This window comes from Acinonyx jubatus, chromosome D1 (assembly GCF_027475565.1).
Source record: "Acinonyx jubatus isolate Ajub_Pintada_27869175 chromosome D1, VMU_Ajub_asm_v1.0, whole genome shotgun sequence".
NCBI lineage: Eukaryota > Metazoa > Chordata > Mammalia > Carnivora > Felidae > Acinonyx > Acinonyx jubatus.
In genome coordinates this window covers 30,194,810-30,216,382 of record NC_069390.1, presented here as the reverse complement: position 1 = coordinate 30,216,382, position 21,573 = coordinate 30,194,810, and the positions used below count along the sequence as shown (strand labels likewise).

At 42.9% G+C, this 21,573-nt stretch overlaps 1 protein-coding gene across 5 annotated transcripts in view; it reads right to left on the bottom strand.

Annotated features, from left to right (window-relative positions):
- Window positions 1-1,002: 1,002 nt before the first annotated feature.
- MPPED2 (metallophosphoesterase domain containing 2) overlaps window positions 1,003-21,573 on the bottom strand; it is a 174,525-nt gene continuing 153,954 nt past the window's right edge. For 4 of the 5 annotated variants that reach the window (XM_053203349.1, XM_053203350.1, XM_053203351.1 and 1 more), the window contains 3 exons: window positions 8,540-8,655; window positions 5,263-5,376; window positions 1,003-1,788 (listed from right to left, as the gene is read on the bottom strand). In XM_053203349.1, coding sequence (XP_053059324.1) covers window positions 1,658-1,788; window positions 5,263-5,376; window positions 8,540-8,655 — 361 coding nt within the window. In that variant the 3' untranslated portion in view covers window positions 1,003-1,657. Of the gene's footprint in view, window positions 2,398-5,262; window positions 5,377-8,539; window positions 8,656-21,573 lie in introns of all 5 variants that reach the window. The other variant, XM_027072949.2, reaches the window with a different exon arrangement.

Here is a 21,573-nt window from a genome sequence, read left to right as displayed (position 1 = left end):
GTCACCTCTCACTCCAGCTCCCTAGGGAGTGCCATGAAGTCAACACCTTCTTCTACTGATGTAGCAGATCAGAGGAGGGCTGTTTACCTCTCACAGTTAACCTCCTTTGACCTCTTTTGGCCCATCATGGCTACTCTGGTCATGGACCACCTCTGCTCAGGAAGGGAGCTCAGACCAAAGCATCCACCACAGGCTCTGGGTGGCATCTAAGACACTTAATAAATATTAACAACTATGATAGCCCCAGATGATTACATGGGCATCTGAGCTGGAATTCTGGCCTAAAACACTCTCTCTACCCTGCTGGTACTGAAATCAAAAATTCTTCTCAGCAATGACACCAAAGAGTCCACAATGGGAGGAGGGAAGGAAGATGTGTAAGAATACAATCCGATGGGCACTGGAACATAGACTTTTGGGATACACTGCAGATTCAAGATCATGTCGCTTTTCTTCAATGGCTGTTCCAGAGAAAATAAAAAAGACATAACTTTATTTTTCACACCCCACCACTGCCTCGGGCCTCCTGGCTACCATATCATTTTAGCGATGGACGTCAATAAAAATAAATAAATAAATAAATAAAACAGTGAGGAGGCGATGGTAACTGCTCCTGGGGAGACTGTGTAGTGGCCACTCTATTACCCATTGGTTCACCTTCTCACTACCGCACATCCACAATAGCATCTCCAGCCTCCACTGCACCGGGACCCTTCCTATAGAAATTACAATGGCCGAGATGAGATATTCACTCTCTGAAACCTACGGCAAGGTATATGACAGTGCGATGGAAGGAAAGAGTAGACAGAGTGCCTTATCGATCTACCTGCCAGCCTGGGAAAGGTGGGCAATAAAAGACTTATTGAAAATCAGAAAAAAAAAAGCACTTATTCTAATTCTCCTGAGAGGGAGTGCTAATGTTGCATATGAATAAATCCACCCCCTTTCCCCAGCTGGGGATTAAACCACCATCCTCCTAGCCAACCCTCCAAACAGGACAGATTTAAAAATCTTGCAATTTTATTTGCATATAAAGGCCGCTAGATATAGAATATCACAATAAATTTAAAAGAAACAACTGCTTTCCTAAATTTCATTAACAAGGTAACATAAAATAGGATAAAGCTTAACAGCATTTACAATGGGAAAACAGAAATGACTATTAGCGACAATATTTTGTGCTAGCGAAGATTGCATCGACACACAGTGCAAAATGGGGGGAAGGAGAGGAAGTAAGAAGACAATTCAGGGTATTTAAATATAAAGGACAACTAAGCCTTATTTTAGTTACCTTCCATTGCATCCATGTATAAGTCTGTACACGCCTGTAACTGTAACCTAGATTTAACTCAAGTTCTTTGAGATCTTGAGTTCTAAGAAAATGTGTCAGCCCCTTCGGACTTGCGATGCCCTGCTATAAAGCATCGCTTTGCAGTTGTACTGTCCTTGGCAATATTAAACTCCTAACTTAGTCATAATACACAAAAAATATTTATATATATAAACCCATACTGAAAAGGAGTCTGCGCGCTCACTTTTTTTAACTGCGTGAAATACCTGCTCTTGACAGATTCCATTTCCATATTTTTAAAGCTAAAATAATTTAAAAGAAAACAAACAAACAATGAGACCTTGTATAACCACAACATGGATCTCACTAGCTAAGCCATCCTTTAAACGAGGGTCGTTTTCTTCTCCGGATGCAGCTTTCTTTATAGTGAGAGTGTGAAGAGAAGTCTTTTCCACGCCTACTTTTGCCGAAAAGATTGTTATAAATCCAGGCCACGTCTGCAAAAAAGAAGCATTACCAAGAAAACAACAGCAATAACAAAACACCAAAAAATAAAACACTTCAAACAATACTCTTAAACAGTTGTGCAAATCTGGGTGGTTTTTAAAACACTACCTACCTGTTTCTTTTTTCTTTTCTTTTTTTTTTCTTTTTCTTCCAGCTTAAAGCATATTAAAATAAGACTTTCATCACCTTTTAAAAAGAAAGCTTGGCTGTCCTTTGGCGAATACTAACAATTTACAATGGCGTGGCCTTTGAGAAAAGGGAAGTCATTTTACAAATTCACAATGCTCCTTTCATTTCGAATGGACGCCCCATTTAAAAAAAAATAAAGAAGCACAACCTCTAGAGTCATTTGTGTTCCAGTAATTTACAAAAAGAACTCACAAGATTTGGAAATAAACAAGTAAGAGAATGTAAGTTTATAATTAGAAAAATGACAGTTTATAGACCTTCCCTCACATTCCAATTGGGCTTTTTAGAGCTTCAGGAACCCTGTGGGTTTGGAAGGTCAAATATAATTGGAGGGTTGGTCGGTTGAAAGCTGACTGTACACGTTGAGGCATTGATGTACGTTGTATAACCGTCGGTCATAATGCCGTAACCTGTGGAGACAGAGTGTCATGCTTACTGTAATATATACAAATGACAGTGACTCAGTGGTGAGCTGTCAGGCAAGGAAAACTGAAAAAATCTTTGCCAGTGGGCAGTGAGATGAGATTCAATGAAGCCTCCCCAGATGATAACAGCTTTCAGAAGCTGCCTTCCAATTACATTCTGTTTTCTTTAAAGGGAGAATCCTCTACTTCAAAGAAAAGTGATTCTTTTTTTCTTATTTAAACACTAGATTTGTCAGGGAAAGACTGTGATTTCTTTACTAGTGAGAATAAAGAAAACACATTTCTTCCCCTCTTTTTAAAATATGATTTTCATTTCAAAGCCCTGCATTAATTATTGAGTTCTAGGGAACAGAATGAGTAACATAAGCGACTCCTCAGGGCACAGGCATCCAAATCCCAAATGGGCTTTGGGACAAGTCGGGGGGGGGGGGGGGGGCGTGGGGGAGAGCACTGCACTGGGATCCAGGAGGGTGGATGCTCAGCTTCCTTACTTAGGAGATAACTGATCTTAACTTACTCGAATTGTGTGGCTTTGATTCCATTTCACTCAAAAAAGTCAAATAACCGAACACCCAAGTGATTTGCAGAGACATCACCATAAGACCCTGCTTCCTAAGCTCACCTGGGCACTGGATCAAGCCAAAACACTTCCCACATGCAGAATATAAATCTCTTGCAACCTACTGGAAGAAAGTTAAGAAAGTTTTTCTGGGTCTTTGGTATGTATGCCCCTTTTATAATTTTCTTAAATGTTTATTTATTTATTTATTTATTTATTTATTTGCTTATTTAGAGAGCAGAAGAGGGGCAGAGAGAGAGGGGGGAAAGAGAGAATCCTAAGCAGGCTCACACTGTCAGCGCAGAGCCCAATGTGGGGCTTGAACTCATGAGCCATGAGACAATGACCTGACCTGAAATCAAGAGTCAGACACTTAACTGACTGAGCCACCCAGGGCTCCCTTCCAGTTTGATAAATTTTAATTCGTTGAAATTTTTAGCATGTTTGCAATAGCACATATCCCTGGATACCCTATATCTACCTGAGAACCTCTGCAATTAAGTTTGTAATTCTATGTTGGTATCAGGCTCTTATGGCATAAAAAAAATATGTCCGTGAAAAATTATCAGGACTTACAGAAACAACAGGTTTTTCTTTCTTTCTTTTTTTTTTTTTTCCTTTCCATTTGCTAAAATTTCTCCAAGTAAGCCTGTGGAGAGCTTAATGAGGGTCAATGGAAAAATCTCTTAAGAAAAGAGGCATTTAAAATGTGCACTGTTTAGTTCTGGGGTCATAAAGTCTTGTTATCTCTCTCCATCAAGAGGTTGGTATTTGCCCTCTCTCTGCCCTCTTCAGCTGTCTTAAGTGAATAAAAGTGAGACAAGTTTATTTGAATATGATCTCCTCCCTTTTAAGCAAGTTTATTATTTTGGGGCTTCAGTGGAATTCCCCAATAGTCTGGCTAGTTTAAAGTTAATTAATGATTTTAAAAAAACCGGATGAAATGCAAACTCAGAGGTATGCTGTAGGTATTCAAGCCTGATAACTGTCCCCCAGAACTGCTGTTTAGACATGAACTCCCACCCATTCTCCCCCACCAATCCGGTATCATGCCTTAAAGAAATGCCCTCCTTTTCAGGGACTACGACTCCAAGTCAGGGTAGGATGATGTCCACTCTTGTGGAGCTGCACCCCGCATTCCATGCACTCAGCTGGTGCCTGCACTTGGGGCAAGCTGAATTTTCTCTGGCATTAGGAGGATGATTTTCAATACGTATGCCTCTAATGCCTAACCTGGAAGCCAATGGATTTGTGGGCTTTGAAAAGCAAACTTGGTTTTCTTGCTTCATCAGACACGTAGGCCTCAACAACTCACCTGCAGACTCATAAAGAACTCCAGAGTACAAGCTGTAAGCAGGAGCTGTAGAAAATATGGAGGCTGCCTATGTAAACGCACCACTGCACACAAACCCGTGAAACCGGGAGATACTGGTGCGGCCAAGAAAAATCTAATGCCTGCTGAAAGACAGCTTTGTGTCTGTCTAAAGACCCTAGTTTAAAAAAGGAAGGACAGACGAAACCTAGAGCCCTACAGTTTCCTGGGAGGCTTTTGGATTCTGTGAACTTGACTCCACCCTACCTTGAAAGGCAAAAAGAGGCAACTGGACCAGTTTCCAGTTGGGGGAGATTTAATTATTCCCTTTAGCTTCAGCCCGACCTAATAGCGCTGATGATTTCTGAGAAGTCTGAAATGGTTTTCGGAGGTTCATAAGGAAATGACTACCTGCAAATCTGCAGGTTCCTGCCATTTCTGTTCTATAACTTTCACTGTGTGTCCAAAGTTATTTTTCAAAGAAAGTCTTGTCTTCCTGGGTTCTGTGTGTATTCCATATGAAACACAATATTTACAGGTAGAAAGAGGCATTGGAAGTTGTTTAGTCTAATATCCAGGCCATTTCTTCTAAATGTCTTAAAGAAAGAATTTGTCCTTTTTTACCTCAGGGCTGTTCTACAGTGGCGGTTAGCAAACATTCCTCATCAGAGCCCTGAGATTCCAGAAGTTGCCTTGGGGTGTGGGGGTGGGGTTGGGGTTGCTGGGTTTTCAGTAAGGTGAACCAGACCTACTTCTTTCTCTCCACTCTGCTTAAAAGAGAGAATCTCCATATAAAATATTTATCAGCTTTACATGCAGGTATTTCCCCTAACAATTGATATTACAAAAGGTTCTGCCACTGTAAAAAGAGTTTGACAACACTGTTCCAGTCATTCCAACTGTACCCAAGGTCCCCATTCTGGAATGAGATCATGAATAATGATACAAGACCTTGTGAATGCCTTTCTGCTGGTCTTACCTTCATGGATTCCACCAAATACATGGAGCTTGGGCCGGACTCGCCTCTGGACTGTGTTTAAAAGCTCCACACAGCCGACTCTTTGAAGCTCCTTTGGAACCCAGTCTCGAAAACCTAAGGGCAAAATGCAATCAATACTCTCAATTTTCCTTCTTCAGGTAAGGTTTCATTTAGACTTTCAGGAAGCCATAACTCACAGAAGGTTTATTACATTATCTGTAATCCTAGCCTCTCCATTAAAGCTCACAATGGCTTTTAAGGAACTTTTCACTTGTCACTTTGTCTTCTTTAGGTTCTTGAAATTTTTTTTTTGGTTTCCATTTTTTTCTTCCTGTTAATTAACATTTTTTTTTCTTTCTGTAAGGGATTTGATTTATGCAGCCCTGGTTTCAAATCTTCATGGGCCTAATGACATTTATTCCCGGCAGTCCTGCAATATCTCTTTCTTTCCCAATTCAGTTACTTTCCTCTCTTTTTTTTATTACGTCTTTCTTATAGCAGTTTACCTCTAAGATGGCTCAAAAAAGACAGGCTAGTAGGGACTGTCTGTAAACTGGCCACAAGATACCTTGCTCTCCTCAGGTACATCAACTTTAACCCTTGGTAGTTCTTGATGACCAAAGCTTGGAAATGGCAAGTTCCTCCTCCAGTCTCCTCTCTGGCAATAGGCAGCAATGTGACCACATGGTGGCATCCAGTCAGCTGGGGCTAACTGACTACCTTTAAAGTAAAAGCCACTTACTTCCACGTTTAATGTAGAGAATCCATAAAAACTGACATCAATTATAACAAAAGTCAGGTATCTGGATGATTATGGCCAGAAATAGACCCCATTTGCCTGAGCAGGATGGGTGTAAAGAAGGCAGGTTGGACTAATGGCTAAATCGTCATCAGTGGGAATCCATAACACAGCTCTGTTGGTGATTTCTACTATTCAGAAATAATCAGGCAGAAACGGACTGATAAGCTTATTCCACTTTGTTTGACGGAACTGCAGCAATGAAGACAGAGCATTTCTGTAAAGACATGTTAACTGGGGTGTGGGGAGTGGCTAGAGAGTCTGGAAAGAACATCAGATGAAAACGGGGCCCTATAAAAATTCAACCAGAGGTTTCAAAATTCTGTTTGTTAGGGGAAAAAAATCCTTAATCCACAGTGGTTGGCATATTCTATCATGGATGGGTTTTCCTTGAAGGAAGAAATTATCTCATTTCATATACAATCAACCTGAGAAGGCATCCTGCTTATACCATGATAGTAAAGTCTCACGGTGAGATTGCTACTCAACAGGAAAGAATTAAAGGCCCCTCTCCATCCCCACCCCAAACCAGCATTTTCACAAGAATCCCAATAACATACTTTGATTAAGGTTCAACTTTACCTTATGAAAACCTCACCTGACCTTTTATTGTGGAACTCCTTGAGGTAGAACTTACTTCGCTACATGCACAACCACTCTCTGGATTACTCCATATTTACTACAAGTAAAGTAGTATTCAAAGTTTCTGGGATGTCTCAATTCTTTGGAGGCTAGAATGCAGACTTAGGACTACCACCACTTGCTTCTGTACCGACATTAATGGCCTGATGAGTCTGTGAATCAAGTGTTCTGCTCAAAGTTATATTCCAAATAATACTTCAGTCATGTAAAGCTGTCTGTGCTGAGGATATCCAAGTCCTGTTTACAATAAACAGCCCAAGGAGAATCATGTCTGCATGGAATAGCCTGCTCAGGGAAAGGACCGAGTTGGCTGAGATGCTCTCTCTGTAGGGTCTCACTGGGTAACTCAGGGCTGATCAGAATATTTAGCTAGCAATTCAGGATTTAGTCTCTAATGGCTGCAAAATAGGGAGCTTAATTCATTATGATGATAAATGTTGTTGGAAGTGTGATCTTTTAAAACATGGGGTGGGATGGGATGGAATAGGGGGAAAAAGACATGGGGATGGTGATTCTGAAATACTGAAAAAGTCAGGAACGGCTAGATCCTGTGCAAATCTGGACAATTCCCCTGTCTACAACACAACCTGCTTCTCTTCTCTTGCTTCTCCACATCATTAAAATGTGCCACCATGACTCACGCCTTGGCCCTCCCTTCTGCTATTTCTATGTGAAACACAGAGCACTCACTTTCCTTGGAAGAGATGGAAAGCAGCCCTAAGTGGGCTGGAGGAAACAATATCTACAAAGATTAAATTCACAGTAGGGGATGTGTGTTAGATTTTTTATTTTTCACGTTGACAGAGGAGGGAAGTCATATGGACCACAACCTCAAACCATAGGGAAAGACTGAAAATAATTTATTTTGTAACAAGGGTTTTCTTCCTTTCTCTAAACCAACCTTTGCTAGCATTATGCATTTGAACATTTATTAAGAGTGTAGATTTCATCTTATATGTTTTTTACTGCAATCTAAAAGAAAGAAAGAAAGAAAGAAAGAAAGAAAGAAAGAAAGAAAGAAAGAAAAGCTCTCCTACTATAAGTGAAGCATCTGAATTTCCAGAGTTACACCTTTGTTGAACGGGGATCCAGGTGATAGTCCTGTTTGACAATGTTCTGTGGCTAAGCCAAGGAGATAACAAGTTCATGAATAATTAAAAGAGAATTATAAAAGTCAAAAAATCATATTCTGGCCCATAACCTGCGTAACTAAAGGTAGCTTTGAAGCATGCTGGCAATCTAAACCTGGATGTAGGTTCAAGGATTCTGTAGGTTCAAGGATTCTGTAGGATGAGTATCTTTAAGTAACTTTCAATGTAAGTCCTTACTTAACACCTTAGTTTTTTTTTTTTTAAGGATTCTTTGCTTATATAATCAGCTCAAATGTTTAACTTTAAAGATTTCCCAGGTCCCACTATTACATGGGAAAGGATAATGAACTACTTTAAACAAAAGTTTCCATTATTTCGTTGCCATTCAAAAGCCCTGCAATTGAGAGGTCTGTGCCTTCTTCCCTCCAGTCTCCACTTCCCTTACTCCAAAGTGAATACAGTTCTTAAAATAAATGATTGAGCTCCAAAGACTGTGGTGCTCCATACTGATTTGATTTTCCCTGACTCAACTAAATTAAAAAAAAATTTAATTTCAAAAACACCTGTAAGCCTAGCAGAACTGCTGAGTTTAATTATCATACCGGTTTCTTTAAAGACATTGGCTTTTCTTTTTGTATTCACTTTTCATTTTTTGAAGGAAATGATTATATCCCTGAAGCATTGTTTATTATGCTTGGGGAAAAGACATCTATTATGACAAAAGGACAACATTTGCTTCACTTACCTAGAGGAGGTCCGTGTGTCATGAGTATGTCGATGCCCTCAGGGATGAGGTTCCACTTGTCCAGCAGAGACTGACCTCTGGGCAGGTTAAAGCCCCATCCATTAAACCACGGGGTCCTTTGGGGGAGATAATGCACACGGTATCAGGCCAGTGGAGCCACGTTTCTGCTCTACAATATTTCTCTCGCGCACATTCCCCCACGGTTTGCATCGCTCTCTTGTCTCTTTTTGATGATTGGCCCTGGCAGCAGGATGCTTTTTTGTTGACTGCTTCAAAACCAACGCATTTGAAAGCAAGTGTGGAGCCTGCGAATTGTTCAACCAGAAAGGGGCACAAGAGTCTTTACAGTGGAGACTCTACCCAGCCGACCTCTATCAAAATCTTAACAATGTTTTGTCTTCTCCCCCAAATCTCCATGCTTCCTAAGATGCCTAGCTTGGATCCAAAGCATTTCTACCCTTCCTGTAAGAAATTCCATCAGCACCCCTTCCTCCCCATCACTGTGAAACTGCTTTGCTGGAAGGATTCTTACAAAAGTCCTTGGAGAAAAGGACAAGGGCTCTGAAGGCAGAGCATGTACCTCCGTACATGGAGATGTTTTGAAATCCTGGACTGAGAAAGCTGAAAACGTTCGGGATTCTGACAGGTGACAGGGGATCCAGGGAACAAAGAGCAAGCGTGGCCTTTTCCTCCTGTTCTCAAAAGGAAGGTTTGAGGGTCATTCTGGAATCCACTCTCCTGACAGGGAAGGTAAGCAGTCCACCCTCCCAGGAATGAGTTTCTGAGGTTGATGCTTCAGGCAGGCAAAAGTGAATGCATGGGGGTTTTGTCCTCAATGAGAGCACGTCTAATTGGAGCTGAACATGCCTCTACCATTTATAATAATAGAATAACCAATTTTTCTCTGCACATACTACTGGCTAAATCACACCAGAACAAAGCAGTTCCCAGTGCTGTCCTATTCCCAAACATCTAGATATAACCTTTATTTGTTGAAACTGATTCTTTCCCATTCTGTAGGAAAACTCCTACTTGCTAGCACATACATGTAAAAAACAAGTTGGTCAATTTTCTGGCTAAGCTCAATTTTCTTCTTCAACTTAAGCTGCCCCTGTCGTACCTATTGAAAAAGAGGCGACCTTGTGTCCAAGGTAACTTGGTCAGTCACAGCAAATCAAATGAGGTTCAATCTTATTTAAAGCCAATCATGGGCCAGACTATCAGATTCTCTCAAGATTTGGAACTCAGAAACACTGACCCAACATTCATTTGGTGGTGGGCACGTACAGGCAAGGACAGAGTGGAGAGGGCAACCGAAAACCATGTGAAAATCTGCCTTACAAGTGAGAAACCTGAGTTCTCACTGAGATGCTTGAAAGAAAGTTCCAGAGGTAAGAGACTGTGTGGCCCCAGTTAGAAAAAGAGAAACCAAGAAAGCACCTGACTTGGGTCCTACAACTATCTTCCAAGTTCCTAAGCCATCCTAAGGGGCTTATTTATAGTAACAATAATAACTTTTAAAGCTATTAATTGTTGAGGGCTTACTCTCTGTCAAGGTACTATTATTCTAAACACTTTATTTGTATTAACACATTTAAATTTCACAATAAGCTCAGGAGGTAGGTACTATAACTAACTCCATTTTACAGATGAGGAAACTGAGGCACAGAGAGGACAGGTAAACACAACCAATAAATTGGATATGAATCCAAACAATCTGGTTCCAAAACCCATACTCTTAACCATTGCACAATTCCTCTTCTTCCGTAGACTTGAACTAACTTCCTACTTGCCCTGGGTGAGCCTCTTCTGTATTCTTTCAGGTTTAGTGTCTTGTTGCCTGAAGCCAAATGAGCTCTGACCATGGAATCAAGTACTTGGTTCTAAAATCCAGCAATAAGATGGTGGAGTGGACATCAGTGGTTTTTGCCTGCCCAGCTCTTTCACCTTTCTTTTCGTAACAGTGCCTGAAGTTTTTTGGAGAACCTCTCCCTCCACCTCTTAGTTCATGTGCTCTGCAAAGGCTGACCCAACCCTGTTCTAGGATCTCCCTGACCAGTGACTAGTCTAGGGATGCACATGTGACCCAAGCTGGGAGTCATCCTCAGGCTTTTTCTGGTACTACCTAAAAAGAGGTCATGGGTTCCTCTCTGGGATCCTGGGTCTTGAGAACTGTGTAGGCCTGGAATTGCCTGGAAGCTTTGTCTTAGCCACCATGCAGACAGCCCAGGCTTGAGAATCAAATCATCATCATCACACACACACACACACACACACACACACACACGCCAAGCAAAGAAACAAGAGTACCCTGATGACCTTTTGGACATACAGACCCAGTTGTGCCTGAAGCCAATCACATTCTTCCTTTCAAGTATATAAGCTAATAAAATATTTTCCTTTTTATTAACTTGAGTTAGGTTCTGTTTCTGCAATCGAAAGAGTCCCAGTTCAAACAATTATTGTGTTAGTGTAAAAACGACCTATGTACTTATTGCAGGTAACACTGTCCACCCCCACCCTTGAACCGACCCCAGAGATGTCCATGTCCTGACCCCCCTGGAACCTGTGAATATATTACCTTGCATGGTAAAGGGGAATCAAGGATATTGATGGAGTTCAGGAGCTAATCAGCTGACCTTAAAATAAGAAGATTACCCTGGATTATCGGGGGGGGGGGGGCGATGTAATCACCTGCATCGCCAAAAGCAGAGGAGGGAGGCAGAAGAGGAGAATGGAGTGATGTAACCTAAGAAAAACCCAAAGTGCTGTTGCTGGCTTTGGACATGAAGGAGGAACAACACAAGCTAGGAGATGTGGGCAGCCTCCAGAAGCTGGAAAAGGTAAAGAAAGAAAAGGAATTCTTCCACAGAGCCTCCAGGAAAGACACTTTCCGGCTGACATCTGGATTTTAGCCTAGTGAAATCCATGTCAGACTTCTGACCAACAGATTGCAACATGGTAAACAGGTGTTATAAGTCACTAAACTTGTGGTAATTTGTTACAGCAGCCAATAGGAAACTAATACAGTACCTAAAATGTCTGAGCTGTAAACTTCAGGACCTGTGACTGGCCCTGGGCCTCACCTAGAGCACAGCACGTGTTCAATCAACACAGCCCTGGGGTACCTGGGTGGCCCAGTCACTTAAGCATCCGCATCTTAATTTTGGCTCGGGCCATGATCTCATGGTTTGTGGGTTCGAGTCTTACATCAGGCTCTGAGCTGACCGTGCAGAGCCTGCTTGGGATTCTCTTTCTCTTCCTCTCTCTCTGCTCTTCCCCTGCTCTGTTTCTCTCTTTCAAAATAAATAAAAAAAACTTAAAAAAAAAATCAACACAGCCCTCAGCAGCCACACTGCCTTGTAGCTCAGCTAGATGCTATGCTTTTGGTTTCTTTGGAGGATTAGGAAGTGCTGGCTTTCTTATCCCAGGCTGCTGGGGAGGCACCAGGTACCACAGGCCTGAGGGAAGCAGCAGGTAGAACCTTTTAGGGCTCAATTAGTCAATCTCGTTTACATTTGTCTTCTAGGACTTCCTGTCTTCAGGTTCTTAAGCATTTTCATTAGAATCTGAAATAGAGCTGAAATGCCCATTCTTTCCCTTCATTTCACAATGACCTCTTTCCAAGATTTGTCTTAGAAGTAAAAGAAAAAAAAAAAAGTTCAGAACCCAGTGAAAACTCAGTGAGCATTTTGGCATGAGAGAGAGAAAAATAAGCAAAAACATCTGTTTTCCTAAGTTTTGAAAACAAGCTTCTGGGCCTATGGTTCCTGTCTGAATGGCAAATAAAGAAGGCTTGAAAGAGTCCCAAGCACACCCAAGTAGTTGGTACAGTGAGGGGTTCTGATTTCGCTGCCAGAGTCTGTCTGAAGGCAGTCAGCCTCTGGACCCCCAGGTCATCCCAGGGGCTTCCAGAGTCAAAGGAACAAGACTTTATTTTCCAGTCTTTCTGAGTTTCTCTCACAGAGTCTTCTTGGGAAACCTATAGTCCTATTGCCCCAGGAAGTGCTCCGTTTTTTAAGTGCTTTGCGAAAGAGTAAGACAAGCCCATTGTGTACAGACACCCCAAATTTCATGTTAATGTAAACTTTAATGTTAAGCTTGTGACAAAATCCAGAAGCTTCCAAGTTAAGGGCAAACTTTAAAAATATCTGGCATTTATTTTGACTCAAACCTGTATGTATGTGTATGAGAGTGTGAGACAGAACTTAAATTATAAGAAAAGGAACATTTATCAAGTCTCTGATATGCTTTATATAGAGGTTTTACACAGACTATTAAATTTAAATCCTCATAACAATCCTTGAATTATTATTAACAGTCCTTGAGTACTGCCAGCTCTATTTTTAGACAAAAAGGCTGAAGATCAGTGATATCAAGTAATTTGTCAATATTCCCAGGATTGGTAAGTAGTGGAGTGCAAATTCAAATCCGGATCTTCTGGCTCCAAAGCCTCTTCTGCTTTTGCCTGCACAGTGCTGAACTAAAACCTTCTAGCCCAGTTTTGGTTTTGGCTCACACACTTGTGAAGTAAAAACAGGGCTGCTCCGTTCAGTCTCTTAGGCTGAGCACTGTACAACTTCAGCCGGTGCCAGGGCATTGTGTGATTGAAGTGGCTCATAGTGAAAATGCAGTGTGACTTCCAAGATGTTATTATGGCTTTTCTGGGATGTTTTCTGTTCCTTTAGATCCTCCAGATAAGGCCTTTTCCACAAGACAGTGGCCAGGCAATGGTAAAAAGCAGCCCAGTGATGGGTTCCAGAATTATTCCAGCATGGCGTCATAAATGGGCATACAGAAGAGACCTGTGTGCTAATACTCATTCTGGCATGAATTTACAAACTCACATAAACCTTCAGTAAGAGAAGGCCCCTCAGTGGGCTCCTTTCCTCATCTGAAAAATGAATGAGTACATGGATTTGATGACTGGGTTTCAGGATTGCTTGTAGGTTGCAGAAATCATATGCAGAAGCCCCACACCCAAAGCAGGGACATGAAGGGGTGCTCTTGCTGAAGGGCTGGTAAGAAGGGGCTCCGAACCTACTCACTCACTTAGTCTGCTCCTCCTTTCTGGCCTGAGCTTCTGAGCAAAGCCGGCAAAACACAGCACTTGATGGTCCTTCTATGATCAGGAAATCCTAACATTCTATAAGTCTGTGCAGACTATCAATGTTCTAAATAAATGCCGTGAATTGCTCTCAATGAATTACCTAAATTGCCTGTAAGGGACCGAGTCCAGTGTGGAAGAAGTAACTGCACAGAGCAGAGACCAAATGTGTCAGCATCAATGAATAATGCTTTATCCAGTTGAGTTTCAACCTGAAACATGAAACCCCAGCAGTGAGCCCATCAGGGGTTCACTGGAAAATATGTGCACAGTCGACCTCCCGAGCCCCACAATGGGTTTTGTTCTGTAGCAATGGGGGGTGCGGGGGGGAAAGGAGGAGGGAGGAATCCAGGGGAACAATGTCTATTGCCTCAGCCAAGGACTTAATAATTAGCTGTGACTAACAAATACCACATGGGAACCAACTTGTAAGAAAATGTCCCACAAAGCGCCCTATTGCCAGTGGGCCAATCAGGACCTGTAACCCATCTCCTTCTAGAGAGGGATTAGAACACTCAGGCAGCTAGAGCTGCCTGAAGCCACTGGACCAAAGACACGGATGGAAGCTGTGGGTGCTCTCAGGGCTCCCTCCCCCTTGCTCTCGCAATTAGGGGCACTTGGCCTCTCCAGGCTGAAAGTTCAGGAGCAGGAGCTAAGGGAGTTAACATAGGCAGAATTTGTTCCAAACAATGTCAACACAAAACAGGTTTTCTATATGGAAGCAGGTTGAGATGAAATCGCTACAAAGGTCATCTGTGTTTGCAGTACACCGTGCTGTGGTGAGGGCAGAAGGGAGCTTGCTGGACCATAAATCTGAGGTTGGGACAGGTGAATGGCTGTTTACTCCCCTACCAACGTCAGTGGGGGCCAGGAGCGCCCCAGGAAAGCAGGATTTGTTAAAGAAAAGTTGGCACTTGGTCTGCTCAGATGGGCTATTCAGGTTCACGGAGCTGGTACCTGCTGGTCAATGTCTACAAATTCCCCCAGGTGCAGACGGTCCTGGGAAGGCTGCATCACAAAGACTCAAGATTGGGATTGTGATTAACCATCTCCTAGGTGCCTCCTGCAAAGATGAAGGCTTGGAAGCCTGGTGGGCTCCCCTGGGATTCTGCCTGGAAAGTATGAAGGGGAAAGTGCAAGGGTTCACAGCTCGGGTAGCGGCCATGCCACTGCTTAGGACTGTGAAAACCTGGGGATTCTGTAAAAAGTTAGCCATTCTTGTTTTGGAGGCAGGAGGTACAAACATGGGTTATGGAATCACAGACCAGTAAAGCCCCAGGTCTGCTACTTACTGGCTTCTCAGTCTCCTCATCTTCCAAATCGAAATGGAGTATCTGCCTATGTGGGTAAAGTGAGATCATTTATGCAAAACGTTTGGGAGAGTATTGGCACAAAGTGTTAATGTGCAGCTTTTAATTTATATATAAGATATATGAGCAATATATGTGTATGTGTATATACACATGTACACACACACACACACATGCACGCACACAAACACAAACAGTCTCTCATGTTACGTTTTCTTCCTACAACCTCCCAGGCTGCGGCCCATCAAGTAAACAAACCCTCCTGCTCCAGACTTTTGAAGAGTCCCCAGTGAATAGGCAAACATTACTAGATGGCTAGATAGAGTCTGATTTCCTCGGGCTGATTACTTATTAAAAGGCACTTCCTCAGCTCACTTTTGAGTGGAAGTTTTCAAACAGGCACTTGCTCACTCGCTCGCTTGCTCAGTCTTGCATAGACAATCCTGTGGAATGTGAGAGCACAGGGCAAAACGTTAGTCAAGGCTGCTTAGCTGGCTAGTACAGGTGGTTAGATTTTGACAGGATCTTAAATTGGGGGAAGTTCAAGGGAGGGTCCTTGGGTCCTTGGAATATTAATAACAGGGCCCTTGGACAGGTTCATTGGTAGCATTGACAAGCTACTAATTAACACCATCACCACAGCCTGGCATCTCCAGTAATCAAAATTCAGAAACCAGGGGCCAGTTTCCACATACACTTTCTTTCCTAAATGGCGGCACTTTAGAATTGCAACCTTCCTCATGCCTGGCACTCCCAACCTCCGTCGGCCCCTCTCCTACTGCACATCGCACCAGGTCTAACAGAAGCTAATTTAACCACCGCTGGTTAAAATCACACCGCACTTCACAGCCCCTTTCACATGCCATGAAGCTGTCATGATAATTCTTGATCTCTAGCTCACCTGACAGCTCAGCCCTCCCTTGACTGCAAAGCTTCCCGTCAGTTAGAAATAGCAGTTTCCCTGGCACCACATGTGTCATCCCGAATATCCAGATGAAAGGCAGATGCCTGCCCCACTCCCTTTCTTGCCTCCTTTTCTCTTCTTAGCTCTGGAGTTTGTTAAGAAGCCAGCCTTCTCCCCCAAGTCCCTCCACTTGGCAGCCTGGAAGTTACTCTTCCGTGCAATTAAAAAGATGCTTTGCATTAGCTCACGGAGGAACGTCACACCTTGTGCAGCAAAGAGACACATGCACCAGTTGACATGGCTAGGAGAGAGGGACAGCTTAACTTCAGGGCAAGATTTACAGCCCTGTGCAGCTGCCTGGGAAGCCTGCCTGGCCCAAACCACAGGCTCAGCTGCCTGCAAAGGGCAGTGGCGGCTCCTCTCTCACGCCAGCTGTCTAGTCCCATCTCTTCCCTGTGACTCTGTAACGCACTCTTTCGTTATGAGGTCCTGGGGATGAGAACAGATACTGTTTTGATAAAGGGGCAGGCCTGAGTGAATAAATGTGGTCTATGTGCTCTGGACGGGACAGGAACAAATCATACCTAAGGCGGTCACCTGAGGCCCATGAGCTATGGGCAGGGGCTTCGTAAACCAGGTAGGGCACACCGCGGTCTTTGCAAACATGCCAACTGTGTCCCTTTTCTGTAACTAATAAGGAACAAGTGTCCGAATGAAGCCTCTGTTACCCATTTTCCTCTCCCCTGCTGGAAAGGAAATAGTGTAAGCGGAGTTTCCTTCAGGAACCAAGAAAACAAAACCCACTATGACCTGTTTTCGAATGTGGTGTGCCTTGAATTATTAAAAATAACATTACAGTGTCTGTTGCCTTCCATTGGGCTATGCAGGAGACTATGCTCATCAATTGTGCAAAGAGCCTGACAGGGCAGCAGGAAGGGCACGCAGAACATCTGTCTTGGTGGGCAGGTCAAGCAGATTTGGGACATGCCCAGGTGCATCCAGAAATAGCATTTTGTTTTGTGGCTGAGGAAATCTGGTGCCCGGACCAGAGAATGGGCCTTGCCTTGATCTTTAACCCCCGGCAGGGGAATTTCTCAAAGAGGGATACCAGCACCACTGTCTAGGTTTAAAAGAAAAAGGGGTCAGTGGATGGAGAGGAGTAGAAAAAGAAAAGCAGCATTCCTCCGTTTTTCTTTTTTTTGCCATTTTTAAAATTGTAGTAAACTATATATAACATAAAACTGACCATTTAACCATTTAAAAAAAATAAAAATAAATTTTAATGTTTATTTATTTTTGAGAGAGAGAGAGAGAGAGACAGAGAGCGAGCAGAAGGGCAGAGAGAAGGAGAGACACAGAATCTGAAGCAGGCTCCAGGCTCTGAGCTGTCAGCACGGAGCCTAATGCGGGGCTCCAACCCACAAACCGCGAGATCATGACCTGAGCCAAAGTCAGACGCTTAACTGACTGAGCCACCCAAGCACCCCCATTTTAACCATTTTTTAAAGTGTATAATGCAGTGGCATTATATACATTCGCAGTGTTGTGCAACCATCACCACCTTCCGTCTCCAGAACTTTTTCATCATCCCAAGTAGAAGCTCTGTGCCCATGAAAGGACAGCTCCCTCTCCCCACCCTCCTTCCAGACGCTGGCCAGCACTGGTCCAATTTTTGTCTCTATGAATATGACAACTGCAGGTGTCTCATGTAAGCAGAATCGTACCACATTTGTCCTTTTGGGTCTGGCTTATTCTCTTTAGCACAGTTGTGTTCAGGGTTCATCCATGTCATTGCATTTGTCCGAATTCCACTCCTCTTTATGGCTCAATACTACCCCCTCTTATGGCTTTACTGCATCCTTTTTTTTCATCTAAGGTTTCTGAAAGTCTAGGATGTGCCAGGCACTAAGCTTGGCCATAGGGAGACATGGAGTCTCTTTCTTTGTGAAGTGTGCAGTTACTGAGTTGAAAGCCCAGTGAGGACGGGCTCAGTATGGTACTTCTGGGGCATTTATTCATTCAACAAACATAACCTGGATGCCTGCTGTGAGCTAGGGTCTGGCAAGGTAGGCGCTGGGAATACAAAATTGAATACAGTTCCCAGGATAAAGCCATAGCTCACCATTTTCACAGGTAAAGTTGCCTTGGACAGAAGTCTTTAATCTCTGGCCTTTATTTCTTTTTTATTAAATCTATTCTTTTTTTCTAATGTTTATTTATTTTTGAGAGAGAGAGAGAGAGTGGGAGAGGGGCAGAGAGACAGGGAGACACAGACTCTGAAGCAGCCTCCAGGCTCTGAGCTGTCAGCACAGAGCCCAATGGTTCAATGTGGGGCTCGAACTTGCAAACCATGAGATCATGACCTGAGCCAAAGTCAGAGGCTTAATCGACTGACCCACCAAGGCTCCCTTGGCCTTCATTTCTAAGTAACCTAATTTCAGAGGAAGTTGGGGAACATCAGAATGATCTGAGAATTAACCCAGTGACTTCAAGTGAAGACCCACCCCTAGGCCACGAGGTGACCAGGAGCATACTTGGCAGGAAGACTTTTGGGGAGAGATTTCCTTCCATTTCGTCTTGCATACTCCTTCATAAGGCTGGGCAGCTAAAGCCAGGACCACAAAACACAAAACCACATCCTACTAAAGGCAGCCTGTGAGAGCAATGTGTGTCACATGTCTGGCTGGTTCTACAGCACAGGACGAACAGGATGGGAGGGGCCAGGAAGATTGCCAAGTACTCCGGCAACTTGGCAGAGAGCATCTGTACCTTCCTCTCCCCCTCTTCTACCCTGCAGACATGTTACAGAAACCTAGCAGGTGGAGGGGTTTCTTAACTTAGATTTCCCAAAAGAGTAAGAGGAAAAGTGGGTCCAGGATTAGCTAGATTTTTTGTTGCATAGCAAACTCTTAAGAACTGATGTTAACAGATGGGATGGCCTGATGAAATGTCTGCCCCCAACAAGAGACTTTATTACGTTTACTTTATTTGAGAATGTGTCTGTGTGGGTGGAGGATGTCACACATTTATGTCGACAATAATGCTGGTTTCTTTTTATACTATTTCATATTTTGGGGGCACCACGGGGATATAGCTAGGGAGGACCACACTGGCAAGAAAGCCTGCCGCCTGGAAAATAGACGGTAAAAGAATAAGTAATAAGTGGACAATAAAATAATTTCTCCATGAATATGATGTAACCAGGAAGACCGTAAGCTAGGTGACTTCAGTCTGGTTCACTCTGCTCCCTAGCACCTGGCACAAAGCAGATGTTCTAGTATTTGTCAACTGAATTAAGAGCGACTGTCCACGAAGTTTGTAACTTCATGAAAAAAATGCATACACCATGATGGTCAATGGAAAAGCAAAGTATTAATTCACATATCAGTATGAATTCAAGTATGCAAAACATACTTAGAAAAAAGACACAGACCAACATACTGAATGGTTATTTTGGGGGTGGGAGGAGGATTAGTGATGATTTTTTTCCTTTGATTTGTCTACTATTTTCTCCTTTTTCTATGAGGATTAGTATCATTTGGAAAGAAATCATAATTTGGTGTAAAGTCTTCATATAGCCAAATGCAAGCTGAATATGAGCAGACAGATCCATGGTCTACCTAAGGCTCTACTCTGACTGCAAGGTGGTTCCCCCAGGGAGTGGAGCATTTGGGACACTTTTGCTCAGGAAGCTGACAGGGCTTGCCTTAGGGGGCTTCCCTCCCCCGCAAAAGAAAGGCATCTTTGGCAACAGAAGTCTTTCCTTCATTCAAGTAGTTCAATACATGTTTGCTGAGCACCTGCTATATGTCAAGCATCACTCTGCTGGTGGTGGGTATGCTTTTCATTTTAATGAGGAATTTCAGCTTTAAATGTAGACAATATCATGTTATCTGCACATACTTACTACAAATCATCTCACATTTCTTCGTTCACAATAACTCCAAGTGGTGAGTAAGGTATGAGTTTTACAGAAAACAGTATACAGAATTTTAAGGACTTGCCCATGGTCACCTGCAGCTGAGGTGGCATGAACATAACTTTGTTGTGCAAAGGATTAAACATTAGACAGGTCTGGGTTCAAATTCTGACTGCTTTCTGCTTAGCAATGTAACCTTGGGCAAATTTCTTCCATCTGATCTCAGTTTTCTCGTGTATAAAGTGGAAAGAGTAACGCCAACCACATAGATTTATTGTGAGGATTAGATGTGACAATATACATAATGCATTTGGCAGAATGTTTGTCCTATATTGAGCATTAAATATTAGCTCCTGTCGTCATCAGCATGTTAATATCACTACAAATATTAGTATCATCAATCCCTTGCTCTTTGTTCCCTAATCTTCTTCTTATCAACACAAAGTGTACCTTCTCTCCATTGCTCAGACTTAGAATGTAAATACCAAAGAACTGAATGATTCGTTTGAAAGCACTGAGTGTTAACATTTAGGTACAGGGGACCCAGCTTTGGTTAATGCCAAGGCAGTGAGTTAAGAGGCAGAGGACATGAGTTCCAGCTCTAGGTCTTCCAATTGGCTTGCCATATAACCTTGGGCAAGTAACCTCTCTGATCTCTTGTTTCCTTAACAGTGCCACAGGGATAACAATCCTTATGAACCTTGCAAGGCTGTCAAACAAAAGCCCATAAAACCTAGCTGCACCTAAAGGGAAAGTGCCTTCTAATTCCCATGTCACTGGCTGTCTGTGTTGCCTGTTTGTGCTGTTTGAAAAGCTCAGAGGAGCCGGAATAAGTGACAAGGAGGTCAGATGTAAGTTAAAGTGTTGGCCCCCACTGATCTACCATCTTGGCTCTAAACAACTAGCTTCGGTCCAGACCGATTTAGTACAGTGAGAAAACGGTGAGTGCAAACTGGCAGGACACACAATCAGAGGGCTGAGTGAGACGCTGAAGCTGCCCCTTCAATTCAGAGGTTAAAGCAAGCAGAAAGACCCTGGTGTCTCCCTCACCATGCCAGCCAACCATATATTATTAATTGGGCTCAGCAAACATTATTGAGCACCTTCTGCTGCAAGGCCTTGGCAAGGAGCTCCAGGGAGATCTAAATGCAACACGAGACCATCCCTACCTGCCACCTGGCTGGGATAACGAGATAGTCACCGGCAAAACTGTTCTCCCCTGTCTCTGCCCATTAAAATTCTACTGAGCCCTAAGGGCTCAACTCCTATATTCCTCCAAGAAGCTTTCCCAGATCCCCTCAACGCTGTAATTGTCATTTGTAGGATATATCGTCCTCTGCATTATTACTGGGTTGTGCGTATGCATGTGTGTATTTGAACTGATGTCCCACCTCATTCCAACAAGCATTTGAGGCAAGGTCATGTTATGGGTTTGTCTATCTTCCCCAATGGATTGTGAGTCATGCCCAAGATCTAGCATGATGCCTGAAACATAATAGATGTCAAGAAAATATTCATAATAACGAAAAAAGCAGGAGAGTTTAGAATAAGCGCCCAAGGAAGTGATCCAAATAATGTGTGACTGATGGTTAGAATGGGACAAGACAGATTAATGTCTGAGCTTATTTAAGAAAAACAACAAAGGTCATTTAAAAACACTGGATGATATGTTTCATAGGCCTGTGCTGCCACATACAATAGTCATTGTGTGGCTACTGAGCCCTCAAAATGTCGCTAGTCCCACTTGAAATGTACTGTAAGTATGAAACACATGCTGTATTTTGGAAAGTTCAA